Below are 14160 nucleotides of genomic sequence, written 5' to 3'. Positions count from 1 at the left end.
CTTCGTCACCAGCTCCAGGCACACGCCCCGTCACGTAACGACACCAGCATCCCTGCATCCCGGAGCACATGGGTCACAAACGCTAAACCTCGGGAGCATGTCCACAGAAACGAATGGCTACGCTGATGGCAAACACAACACGGGGGGGAGGGAGGGATAAAAAAATTCAAGATATAAAGCCCTCTGCGCCGTCTCATCTATTTCAAACGCTGCTCGCTAATAAAGGTTCCATTGGCAAGTGCTGATGCACAGCATGGATGTCCTCCTCGGCAGCCAAGACACGAGCCAGACGTGGCTTATCAGATCACAACCAACTCCTGGAAACACACCTAGAGAACCGCACAGTCAGCAGCCTGCCCCGGGGCGGTGAAAAACGCAGAAGCAGCAGCTTCCCCGTTTGTCTTTCTGATCGTGCTCCCAGTTTAATAAGGAGGTCCCTGGGAATGAAAAATGCATCACGCAGTCTCCGGGGACTTTTCATATCACGCGACGACTATCGACAGTGAACAGATGAGATAACAGGGCAGCGTACAATGACATTCACGCTACTTGCTTGGCAATAAAGGAAGCCAGAAAGGAAGGAAAACCCGCTGTTGGCATACGCTCCCATAATCAGAGGGAACAACCCCTCTGGAAGTTCAGGCAGTGTTTACTGGATTCAACCAGCCAGGCTCCCCATTAATAATCACAGTTTAGATAGCACAGTGTCATCTCCATCCTAAACCCCACTGGCACCTACAATCCCCGTCCAGCCCTGGTCCAGCTCCCGTGGGAAGGCTCAGCGCTGCCTCCGTCGCAAGGGCAGCAGAGGTGCCTGGAGCCCCACAGTCAAGCCTGTCAGAGCTGGACTCGAAGGCCATCTCCATAATATAAAGAGTAACTCTATTTTAATATTAATAACATCAAAAGGGAGAGGTCTGCCAGAACTCTGTAATGTAAACAATGCAGGATGCAGCAACCACAAAAGCTCAGAAAGCCAAGTTGTCTTTAATCTACTCACCATGACATTCGAAACCCATCTGCGTGACAGATAGGACAAGTGCCACGCAGGCTCCGAGCATCAGCCAGGGCTGATAAGGCCATTTTCTTTCATTCCTGGTCAGAGAACTGTGAATTTGGCAGAAGCAAGAAGCCAAATGTCTTTACACAACCTAACCAGGAATTTGTTGTGGCGGTTTGAACAGCCCCACGAATGCACTAGGTGCTTTGCAAATATACACAGAAACCTGAGCACTCACGCGTGTCTGTACGTGCCGATTCCTGTGCCGACATGAAAATACTCTAACTCCAACACACAAGCCAGGGATACAGGCCACGCCAAGTCTTCCACCAGGTGGGTACCTAGAAACTAACACGATGCAAAGAAAGGAAGAGAGAACATAGGAAAGGGTGACTCTTAAATCCTCTCTAACCTTTACTCTCCAACCTGTAGGATCAGAGACCTGAGTTTCCAGCCTCTGTTTTGTGACTTCCTCTGTTCAAAACAGTTCTGACCGACATCTTTCAAGTGTCCAAAAGAAAGTAAAGTTAGGGCACCTATTTATTCCTTCATCCTTTCTCCATTTCTAGGCATATTTATGGAGAGCAGGCTACAATACATGTAGCTTCTCCAGATGCAACCTCTTTTTCTGCCAAGGAAACTGTCCCAATTGAGCATCCAGCAATCTGCTATGCCCGATGCACGTGCACACCTACTCAACGGCATGTGAGCCGGGAGCTCAACACATTTGGGAAACGTCAGACCTACTTAGGCTGATCTGCACATGCACAAAAAGCCCAGTGTATCCTGAGTGCACCGCATTTACTGGCACGTACCCACCTCCGCGACGTCCAAGCTGTCCCAGGCTTCGCAACTGCTGGGTTCACTGGGCACATCCTACGCCTCAAGTGTTAATGTGCCTGCCTGCGAAGTTTGGCACTCTTCCACCGGGAGAGATGACAAAACATATTCTAATGTCTCTGGAAACAAATCACCCTTCATCGAAAAGGAATCCCACAGGAGGAATGGTCTGGTGCACCCAAATCATGTACTGGTACTGCCTGTCCTCTTCGGCAGGTCAAAATGCACACACAGGACCAGTTCCCGCTGTCAGCAAATGATGAAAAAGTGGAAGACTTCACCACAGCAATTTGATTTTCAGAGCACACAATGCCCAACTCTACCCTCTGATATTAATAAAAGGCAATTGGGTATCTGCCGATATAATTTGGCTTCTGGGGGCAGAATGTTTGCAAGAAGCCTGTTATGATAAATATTTCATGTTAGACTGGAAAAAGCAAATATTAAAGCAAAAAACATTTTTTCCTGGCTCTTCCCTTCTTCCATGTAACAAGACACCATCATGGACAATCTGTGTAAATAATACATTTGAGAGTCCATTATCTGAGCCATATGCATATTTATGTTGGTTTTGTTGCATATTTTAGAACAATTGTTCATAGGTTTAAAGCTAAGAGTAAAACAAGAGTAGACAAATCTACTACAGCAGAAATAATCAGTAAATTGGTTACTCTTTTGTTATTTTTAAATACTAGGAAAAATCCATGCTAAAATTTAGCATAACAAACAAGAAAGAGAGAAAATTCCTCAAGTTCAGTAATATAAATATTTTCAGAAGGCCACCACACATTTCTCTTATGCCCTTTTCCTCAAAATGTTTCCACTTTTAACAACAGAAAAACAAGAAAAAAACTGCATAAAAAATGCTGATATCAGATGTAGCAACTGCACAACTGTAGACTCAGAAAATGGAATTTAGTCAATTCCTGTATTCAGTAAACCTCAACAAAATGTTAGTGTTTTGCCAACTGGCCTCACTTTCAGTTGTAAACACTCCTCACAGAATGGAAAGTCAGAAGACTTCACATTAATATTCACGTTTATTTCTGGTAATGCCAAATTATTTCAGGACGATAGTACCTTTTTTTTGAGTATGCAGTACTAAAGACAACCTATGAAATATTAAACATCCTGCTAAATTAAAATGTATGTTCAAATGAAGCAAATGAAATGCAATGTTTTGACGTTTCTGAAGCAAAGTTTGAAAATGAAAGCCAACTCATTTCTTAAAATTTTCCCACTAACATTTCTGTTGAACTCAACGTGTTTTGATTCGAGTGAAACTGTCTTCAAACACCATGTTGTTCAGTAAGTGGCTGCTAACCAATTCTCACAAATCACCTCCATAAGTACACTAATTCCTCTTAACCAGAATCCCAAGACGCTTTACAAAAACAAGGACTGCCTCCATTTTAATAGCTACAGTGACAAGGATTGCTCCATTTCCAGCAAATTCATGTATTTTCGAGCAATGATGAGAGGCGGAGGCAAGAATAAAAGCTAGATCTCCCGAACCGCAGCTGCCTGCGTCTACCCCTCTCTTACCTTTATGAAAAAGTGTATTTCTTACACCATGGGAGCACCTAAAAGCACTGCCACAGACCACATGCTAGCTGTTACATATTAGCTAATAACATTACTTGTGCAGGGCACTGAAAAGGCCGCAGTTTGCTACAAAATATGTCTTCTGGATTGTTCACTCCATAAGATCTCAGGAGTCACTGAAGTTTCGTGTTTTCATGGGGAGGAAGAAGGGGGTGGGGAAGAAATGACCTTTGAAAAGGTGCTTCTAAAGCAAATCTTTAAAACCTTTCAAGAGCCCCACAAAGTCAGTAGGTTACAAGGGCAGGCTTATAACACACAAGGGCTTTAAAAATAAAAAAGTGTACTACAAACAGCTGAAAAATAGTTTCTTCTTTAATTTTATTCCCAAGATCCATATTCACAGATCTGCGCAGGCCAAGAAAATTACTGCTGGCCAGCAGCCTGAGAACAGCTGAATACCAGACAGGAGAAGCACAATTTTTATCACATTAATGGATTTTGCAATTGAAACTGGACATTACAATTTACAATTACTTACTGGAAATTTCATTACGATGGGACAAGGGGCTGACCTGCACCTGCATCTACGGACTGAGCAAGCTGGCTGACCCCAGCTGACAGTGCAAACTGGCTTTTAAACTCCATTTCCCCACAAAGACCTTGGAAGGGCAGGATCAACCCTTGTCCCACCAGATTTTGCTCCTGTCCATCCCGAAAAGCTGTGCTACCACCAGACCTGGCCGCGCTTGCCTTTAAAGCCAGCAGAAAAATCACAGCTGGGCCAAACGCTGCTCTCCTCCAGAGCACCGGAGCTGCGATGCTCCCGAAAAACTCCCAGCAGCGCTGTCACAGAGCCCCTCGCGAATCCACGGGGCACGGGGAGACGTCACGAGATGTGCTCTGGAGGAGCTCTTCCCAGCAGCAAGCACAAGGACCATCGGGGTCAGCCTCTGTTGCTTGCGGGGTAATTTCAGAGAGCATGGAAGAGGAGCCGCGGGGATTGCCCGCGGCAGCCGACCGTGCCAGGGTAGAGCTGTGGGAACGTCCGTCGTGTTTTCAGCGCTTCTCATCCCCAGTGCTCGAAGTCTCGCTGCCCGACCTGGCAGACTTCTGGGCAACCTTTGCGCAGACGTAAATCAGCGTGTGGTTTGCAGGACAGCAAGTTACCAAGCTCACAACTTCATCCGAATAACAAACAAAAACAATTCTTTAATGCTATTTACTTCTGTTTGCTCCAGAAAAGCAACAGAACAAAGGGCTTGCTGCTGCCAGAAGTTAGCTCCAGTCCTGTCCCAAGCGTTGCCCTAAGCTCAAGTACCAAGCACATAACGAAACCTTTCTTGCACAAGCATGGTAGTGCTTTTAACTGCTCCCAGATGGCCTTCACAGGGCAAAAGTTACATCTCTACGGCTACAAATCAGCAGCTGCTAATACAATTGCTTCTTACAGTGTCATTTCACGACGTGCCTGCTCTCACACAAGTCAGACTGACCAGGAGTTAATGCAAGCTCACCTCTGTAGCAAAGGTACTTAACTGCAGGCAGAACGAACCATAGATGGATTTTGCAGTTCAAGCAAACGTACATCCATTCTACCTAGAGGAGGAAACCCCAGAGAGCCTGATCAGGGACTGGGGAAGACAGAAGAAGGTGAGGGTGGGGAAGTCGGTGGTAGGATGGAGTTCTGCCAAGCCTGAGCTCGTGGTCGCAGCGCCAACCAAGGCGGCAGACACCCTAGCAGGAGATTTCAGAGCTCAGGTTGCTGAAGTGAAACAGGAGCTGAAGCGAACAGCTTTGCAAGAGTCCCACCATGCACAATCACTGGTCTGTGCACGCTGGAAATGCTCCGCTACGTCCAACCCGTGGAAAATATTGATCCGGTACAGACCTCGGCAGGAGAATTTGCCTCTTTGTGGACTGACATGTCTGCTGCTGGATTTTACAGTGACACCTACAACAAAGCACTACTGCTACAGGATTACTGGAGACCCCACTCAACGCACCAGTAAAAAGCCTCCTTCAGAACAGGACCACAATTTAGATTTCTCAAACACAGCCCACGAACTCTCTTTTGGTCCCTAAGCTCTCATCCTGCAGGACTTAACTATTCAGCTCAACATAACGAGCTTGTTGTATACTCGAAGAGCAAACTATAAAGCACTATTACAGATGATTCTTACACAAAAATATAGGATCCTCAGGCATAAACTAATTCAAATACATTCTTATGAAAAAACACCTGAAGACTGGGCATGAAACTTAAGAGAAATTTACTGCTGGTCAAGACAAGGATGATGTCTTGTCTATGCAGACAATGGCAAAGGACACACTCCACACAGTTCTTTAGACCAATTCATCACACTGTCAAGTTTAAAGCACCAAATGCTGGATAAGTCCATGAAATACACATAACAATAATTAAAAAAACCCACACAAGCAGGCTATCAATATTTTTAGGAAACCAGCTGATACATTCTTTTTATTATGCTTTACTGGCTATAGCCCAGAAGTACTAAAGAGGGACTTTGAAAAAATGTACATACATCCTTCAGGTCATTAAAACAGACCTGGAAAGTACCATTCACATGGAGTTATAGGAGAGAATCGGAGATGTGGAGGTAAGGTCATGTGTGCTTGCAAGGCACTAAAGTTTGGCGATTCATTCAGAAAAAGGTACAGGTACTAAAGCTAACCTGCAATGGGAGTCATCTCAAACACATATAAATAACACGGCAAATTTTCTGCTGTTTAAAATTAAGTAATAACCTATCATTCATTCATTAAGTCCAATAGCTCACTGCATGTCTGGGAGGTTTTCTGGAGTGCAGATAGACAATTTCTTACAAGCTTTACGCCAACCCCACTGATTTATTTTGAAGGAGAGATAACATATACCATTAAATACTTCTGAGTAGGTCAGATATTGTAAAACTCAGGCATGCAAAGTACTGGTCACTCTGATACATATCTTCATGTAGGCATGATTCTGGATGCTGCTGAGCAGTCAGGAGTATTGAAATCAAATGTCACCAGTGAAGTGCTTAAAGTGTAGCAAAGTGCTCAAGTGGGGAATTAAGAGCATGAACTATTTCCTACTGTGCTCACATTATCACCAGTGCATTTTTAGCATGTTCTCTTACCTTCAAAATAGCATGGCCCAGTACCAACATCTGAAGCGTTATGCAACATGAACTCAAAATCCCACCAGTTTAGGATGAAAATGCACTGCACTCTCCCATATGGACATTCAGGTCCAAAACACAGAGGAGCTGGATGTGGCAGGCCTGCCAACAAATTATTTGCAAGGATTTCACTACTCTCTAATGGCTGATATGGCACATCTAATTATTGTACATTGCTCTGCTCAGTCAAAGAGCCTTTATTGTATAGAAGCACTCCACAGCTGAGAGGTTTTTTCACATCCTTACTCTTCTATTTTTGATAAACTAGTCCTACACTTAAGAATCTTAATTGAATTCCTCTGAAATATTCACTAACTAGAACCAGGACTTCACAATTTGCTAATTAATTTCGCATGTATGATCCATTATTTGAAATTCCAGTGCTGAATATAGTTTGGCATTGCCATGCAAATAAGCAGGGAAGCCAACATTAAACCAAAAAAAAAAACCCCAAAAACCCACAAACCAAACCACACACTATGAAAAAAAAATGCTCCTGGCTCTGGCTCTGACAACTAGATACACACAATACACTACCTATCTTTTATATATATTTTTTTTAATATCTATATTTTGCAAATAAAAGTCATTCCCCCTACTTTTTTTTGTATTCTCCAAATCAGTCATTCACCATCTAGTAGGCTGGATTGATAGTAGATATGTTCAGCTCACTGAGATTCACATGTCCTGTACTCAGATCAAGATTGGAAAACATACCGTCCTGCTTTCTGTTGAAACAGGGCCTTAAGTCAGGTTACCCAAGACAACGTCAAACAGCCTTGGATATTTCCAGCAAGGGTGACTCCACCACCACCCTGGGAAACCCGCTCCAGTGTTGACTCATTCTCACAGTAAAGAATTTTTTTCTTACATCCAGATGGAAACTCCCCTGAGTAACCTGCGCCTGCTTCCCCTTGTCCTGTGCATCCCTGTACTTGCATCTTCTATACAAACCATCGTTGAAGCACTTGAAGAGTGTGACTAGATTGCCCTCAGCCTTCTCTTCCCTAGGTTGAAAAAAATCCAATTCCTTCAGTCTTTCCTTCCTCACGCGTAAAGTTCTCCAACCCCCTAAATGTTTTGGTGGCCCTCTGTGGGACCCTCTCCAGTTTCCCAACGTCTCTCTGGAACTGGGGGAGCAAAGATGGGACACAGCATTCCCAGTGTGGCCTCATAACAAGAGCAGGGGACGTAATTGCATCCCATAATTTGCTTGCTACACTCTTGGTGACGCAGCCCAAGACACAGTTTGCCCTCGTCGCTGCGAGGGTGCACCAAGACCTCCACATCCTTTCTGACGGAGGGGGAAAAGGACCAACACGGGGGTGTGGAAGCTTTAAGAAAAGCATGCAGACATGTATCAGAGTGTATTTAGGAGTTGCAGGCGACTGAGAGAAGAGGAAGAAACACATCTAGCAGTATGCGAACTTCACCGGTGTTACTGAAAATCAGAGGCATGAAGAAGTTAAATATTGAAACACCAAACTACGCCTCTCTAGTGTATTAATGATATTACAGCCGTTTACGCTAAGCTTTCAAAGGCAATCCGTCCATAAGCATCATAGCATTTCAGACCTTTATTACAATGGCAGCAGGACATATTAAGCTCAGACTTATTCCTGAAAGAGATTCCTGTTGCCAGGATTAGCAATCTCCATTATTTGTTTGCGCTACTGAACCGAGGGTCTACACAATGAGTTGTTGACTCCATCCAGTACAGTGCAGCAATACTTCTTTATACACTGCTGCGTACAATAATTAACTAGTTTTTCATGTGGACAAGATAATCGGCTACGCTACTAAAAACCCAAATAAAGAAAATGAATAGACAAACAAGCATTTCTACCAACTGCTAGCAAAACAGAAAGTAGCATTTTGTCATTTCTATAAAGAACAACTGATTTCCCTACTTGACTCATCAAAATCTCAGTGCCTTGAAGGCTGTGACTGGCTTGAAAACTGTAACTGACCACAAATGATAACAAAATACCCCAAGACAACGTGGCATTTTTAACGTCTCTGCAGCAGTCTGGAGACTCTGAAATTGCATTTCAGCCCCGAGAGCCATTCTTCAGAAGGCAGCTACTTCTGACCCACCCCAGGAAGGGATGAAGTTTTCAGCTTATACATGTTCACCTTCAGGATTGCACTGAACATAACTCTAATGTTTCTCACATTTAACCTACCAGTAACTGCCCAAGGTGCTACCACCAATTAAGGTTTTCAGTACAGCCCACAGACTTTAACACTTCGTAACTTAGCATGGTTTTGTGATTCTTTTCACACAGTAGCAAGTCTCAAAAAACCCATGTTGCTTCCCCTCCCGCCCCTCCCAACTTGGTCTCAATTACTTCAGCCAGTTATTCAATGAAATTAACTATGAAGAACTTAGCAGACTTTCAAATTGTTTAAGATAAACTGAAAAGTCCTATTTATGCTTCACTGCACTCCTGCCACCGTACATCAACAGTAGAGTAACTCATAACTCATGTCAACAATTGAAGCATGATTCAATGCCAAGAAGCAGCTGTATTTAAAATTAAAAAAACAACCAAAAACACTTCCTTACTCAGACCTGCTTCCTTTTTGTGCCCAGAGTCTTATGTGACTACACAGAAATAAAAATATCAGCTGTGCAGAGCCACTACGGGTACGGTTGCTTCCACCCTCAGCTAAGCCTCAGCAACAGCACTGCTCCGTCTTCATCGGTTGCATTACCAGGAAGCCACTTCTTCTCTTTTGATTCTCACAGTCCCAAACCAGAGCACTTCTCTCCAGTTCCCTGTGCCCTCAGACTCCATTAAAGATACGACCATTTTGCACACACAGCAGCTGCAAATCTGTCACGGTTTACCATCAGCCTGCAAGATCATACTCCAAAAAACGTCAGCCCCTGGCACTCACCAGAGACACTGCCCTCTCACTCCCTAGGCCACTCAAAAATGCCAACCCCATTTTTGGGGAGAGGGCTAATCCACATCATTAAGACAAAGGAAGTGAAAAGCCCCAGTCAGGTGTCTCTCAGTATCAGAAAACAAGCAGATTGCACAGATGCTGCTGATGACCTCATTTGGCCCTTGAAAACTTTTTTAGAAGGATGAGGACTCTGAGCACAGCTGAATGAGTAGGATTAGGAGCAATTCCTCTTTATCTTGATAACTAAAAAACCAAAGCAGCTATAAACTCAGGGTCCCACAGTCTCTTCCAGAGCTCAAGAGCAACTGTCTGACCCAAACACTTCAAAAATGACACCCACTTCAGTTGCCCCGTGTGTCCCTTTCCCCATTCACCCATTAGAAAAATGACCCTGCACTGAAAATTAAACGATAGAAAATGCATTAACAGGCTCCTACTGAAGACATACCACTCATCAAAAAATATGAAACTAACAGCTGAAGTCTTTGCAAAAAAAGTATTTCACCCCCCCAAACGTAGAGTTTAGTTATTACTAAATGCACAAGCACAGACCAAGATAAAACTGTTCAATATCAAGGGTGATACATGATCACAATCCAGCTCTTCATAGCAATAGAGTCCAACCATGGAAGGAAAACAAGGCACCCATATAATTGAACTTCTGGAGGTAACAGGAGTAGGCAAAGAATCATTCGGATCACAACGCTGTCAGGTCTCAACAGCCATACCCACATTGCAAGATGCAGCCTCAAGCACACTAAAGCAGTCCACACAGCCAGACGTTAGCTTCACAATGCTTGCAAAGGTACCCCCTTTAACAGCACACCGTGTCACAATAATGTAGCAACTACTAGCAAATAAAAAAAAGATGGCGTTCATAAATCTCCTAGATCGTTTTCCACGGTATTACTACCACCCCAAACAGCAGCCCAGGCAGCCTGCGAGCAGGGCTTCCAAGGCACCGCGGCAGCAGCTCAGGGAGGAAGCAAAACTCAAGAACTTGCGGGTGACACCTTCAACAATCTCGCTTCCTCCCAGACGGCACCGACAGTTACGCGATGCGAAATGTTGCTCTGCCCTGCCTGAAGGTCCTTACTGACCAACAGCTCTAAAAACCCACCGAAACGCCAGCCCTCATACTTTGGAGAGCAACCCCATGGCCCCTGCACAGTGTTTGTGGTTCCTGGCCTTTCCCAGGGAGATGGAGAACCCTTGCAAAAAACAGCGGGGGGGACGTTCAGAAGCTTCTCTTTCCCATATGCATTCAACAGAGATGGTGCAGAGACTGGACACAATCTGACCTTCAGCACTTCAAAGTTCAGGAAACGAAGGCATGAAAGAGCAAATACTCAAACTTCTCCAACCACCAGCAAATGCAGTACTTCCAACCACCTTCAGAGAAGGCTCTCTGCCACCACCTTCCATGACATTATTCAGAATCGCCTCTTACATAGTGCTGTTCTTCAGATTTCAGCTCCCGGAAGCCGGCAATTAACTGAAAAACTCATCTGTCATTTCAAGAGATAACAAAGCCTAAAGTCTCATGATTTCTCGGTACCATCTGATTTTTTAATATCTAATTCATACTTTCCAAAAGGCTGAAGTTGCCAGTACTGGCATATTTACGTCCTACTACTTCATAAGTTGTCAAAAAATCTGCTAGCTTTTAGTCAGTTATTATATGCAAATCCCAACTTTATAACATTTCTAGACAGCTCGAGCATTATCAGGGGTACAATTTATACCTCTTTCATTTCATTTAAAAAGACACTGAACTGGAACTGCTCTGGAATAATTCAGTATGAACAATACTCTCCTTCAATAAATCTGTTAAACATTGTTTTCCAAATCTAATCATGAATCCTCTAAATTTTATTTTCATTTTTATGGAGCTGCATATATTAAAACATACAGCCTTATGAATCATCTTCACAGCCAACCAAGCAATTTAGTAATCTTGGACATAGTTTATTTAGCCTGAAATAAGCTTTGCTTTGATTATGTGCAAACTACTATGTGTAGTTTCTGAATGTATGGAGGAATCTGACACCTCTGGAGAATAAAAATGTGCTCTAATGACACAAGTACATTATGTGGATAACTGAGATTACTTTATAGCTTAAATATTTACAATCACAAGCCTATACTAGGCAAACTACAAAATTATTTCAGCATTTCCTAATTCACTCCATCGGCCCTAGCATTGTATAGATCAAAGGACATATTACACAGCAGTGAAAAAGAAAAGCGAAGACCATAGCCTTACTTTTTACAGTCACTTCAGAAGGAGTTGCCCCATTGCAGCTGCCCTCCTTCAGACAAAACAGACATCTGCTCCGGTTGCAAGGCCAGTACCCGGAGGTACCACCTGAGCACATTCTGTTGGTGCTCAGCATCTTCTGCAGAGGTATTTCCAAACACACCGGAGCTTTGGGCTGCGTGAAAATTGTTCATGATGGAGACCAAGCTGCCTACCTGCGGTTTGGGGCATGCACTTCGTATCTGTCCACCCCACTGTCATCCTCCCGCAAAGAGCACCTCCATTCCCTGAGCGAGCCTCAGCGAAACACCCTACATTCAGCGATGGCAGGTATTTATACGCACAAAGCCTTTGTTACGGGTGTGCGTGCAGAGAGCCAGGGTTACACGCGGTCCGTGGCGGGATGCACGGGCACAAAGCTTCCCCTCAGCACCCTCAGCCCTGCAAGACCCCGTCTCTCAGAAGTTGCAGCTAGGCCAAGGGCAGAATGAGGCGAGATTCAAATCCCCCATTATCCAGAGCTGTCAGAGCCCGGTCTCTTGCGTGCTCAGTGGAGAGCAGCCTTTGGGTACAATTTTTGTCACTGTCAATATTTCTTTACACGTTTTGTCAACTAACATTCTAGTGAAGCACACAATAGCTCGAAACTTTTTCTTTTGCAGCAGAGAAGCGAACTATGTTGCTCTTTCCTGTTTCTGTCATGATTAAGCAGCTGATTCACTCTCAACACCCTTAAAAGATGACTAGATTGAAATTTTTTCTCTCCCAATATAAAATAAATCTAGGCATGAAAAGAAAGGCAACTATTTCAGAGGCCACCTGGGAGCTTTAGGGTCTTTTTACAGGTAGAAAACTCTGGGATTACACTGACAACAGCACCCCTGAATGTCTCCTGGCTTCTAATCTGTCCTTGTGAACCCCTGAGCCTCTATATTTAATTTAGTAGTCCTGACCTCAGATTCTGAATGACAATCTCGGAAGCAACACAGACTTAATCACAGCAACAAAGAGTTACACGAGAAAGATCCTGCTTCTGACATAAAAATAGATTAAAGAAAGTAGTATGGGAAAGCAGAAACTCCCCAGAACTGCTTCTGTAGAGGATTTCCCAGCATCTTTGAAAGAGCATCTATAGCTCTAGTTATATATCTATAGTTACCAAAACATAACATGCATTCAATGCACTGGAATTGGAGAAAGACAAACGGTCCTGGATATCTACATCGGGGCCCCCTTCTGCATTCTTCCTGCAATAGGGGATCAATGCAGAAAGAGCCCACACCAATACAAAGGCTTGTCGGCAGTGGGATCCGAGGGAGAAGACAGACGGGACAGCTTCCTCCAGGGCCGTGACTCTTCTGATGTACCTCCAAGGGCTCAGCAGCACGGCCTTTTCCTTCCTCTGTCTTCTTTCTCCAGATGGGAACACCACAGACTCCGTTCCCTGTTTTATCACGTCGATTCTCTCTTCTTAGCTCGTTCTTAGGAAAGGCTTCACACTGAAAGAACACTTTTCTAGGCTAGTTCTTACAACTAAAAGCGTGCATTGCATAGTGTACATAGCATGTTACGGCAGACAACGTTTAATTGCTGTAGTTTCTTGACTGGCAGTTCTGCTTTGATATCACAGTGACAAAGGTAATAACTGAAATCAAAAACTTCATAGCCTGCCTGCAGAGCACAGTTAATTGACACCTCTGTCTGGAAGAGTACTGCTGTGTTAGGCTCGGCCGAGCTCTCCACTTAATCCAGGCCAAATTTAGCCCTCACTGATGTTAATTTGTGCCAGCCACTTATTAAATAATTTTGAAAAAGAGAAAAAAACCACAGGACAGAAAACACAGGACAGAGGGAAGTCAGTACAAAAGCCAACACACTTATCTGACCTGTGGCACCAGAGAGACATGAAAACGGGACAGAAGGAAGCGGTACAGAATTTCACAGATGACACCATTTTGCATTACACAGAAAAGACAGCAAGATAAAACAGGCTATTGCAGGAGCAATATTGTCCACCTTCTTAAACGGTGCTCATTTCTGCTTTAGAAGAAACAGCTTTATTGAGAACAGCATCATAAATTAAAGAGGCATCCAAACCTTATAGACTTGTCCATATGTCCCATTTCCAACAACCTGCACCAGTTCAAATATTCCCGCAGGGTCCTGCAAAAAGCAGAAGGAATAACATTATTTGCAGCGAAGTAGCCACTTCATAATGGAGCGTAACTGTACACAATCAAAATGAAAACGTCTGTGGCACATCTCCTAATGTTCTGTATTACACACTAAAGGGGAAATAGCCACATAACAGTATAAGAAATGCATTAATATTAAAGTTTGCACTCAAGTTGCTCAAAAATCTATACACAAAACAACTCGGTGAAGATCTATAGCGTGGCAATATGGCAGATAGAACA

At 43.8% G+C, this 14160-nt stretch overlaps 1 protein-coding gene across 4 annotated transcripts in view; it reads right to left on the bottom strand.

Annotated features, from left to right (window-relative positions):
• NRK (Nik related kinase) overlaps window positions 1–14160 on the bottom strand; it is a 117820-nt gene that overhangs the window by 90919 nt on the left and 12741 nt on the right. For all 4 annotated transcript variants that reach the window (XM_069811110.1, XM_069811107.1, XM_069811108.1 and 1 more), the window contains exon 2: window positions 13841–13906. Coding sequence is in view for 3 of the 4 variants with exons in the window: in XM_069811107.1 (XP_069667208.1) it covers window positions 13841–13906 (66 nt within the window). In the remaining variant the exon portion in view is untranslated. The remainder of the gene's footprint in view (window positions 1–13840; window positions 13907–14160) is intronic.

The sequence above is a fragment of the Haliaeetus albicilla genome, chromosome 23 (assembly GCF_947461875.1).
Source record: "Haliaeetus albicilla chromosome 23, bHalAlb1.1, whole genome shotgun sequence".
Lineage (NCBI taxonomy): Eukaryota > Metazoa > Chordata > Aves > Accipitriformes > Accipitridae > Haliaeetus > Haliaeetus albicilla.
This window is presented reverse-complemented; position numbering and strand designations above follow the sequence as displayed.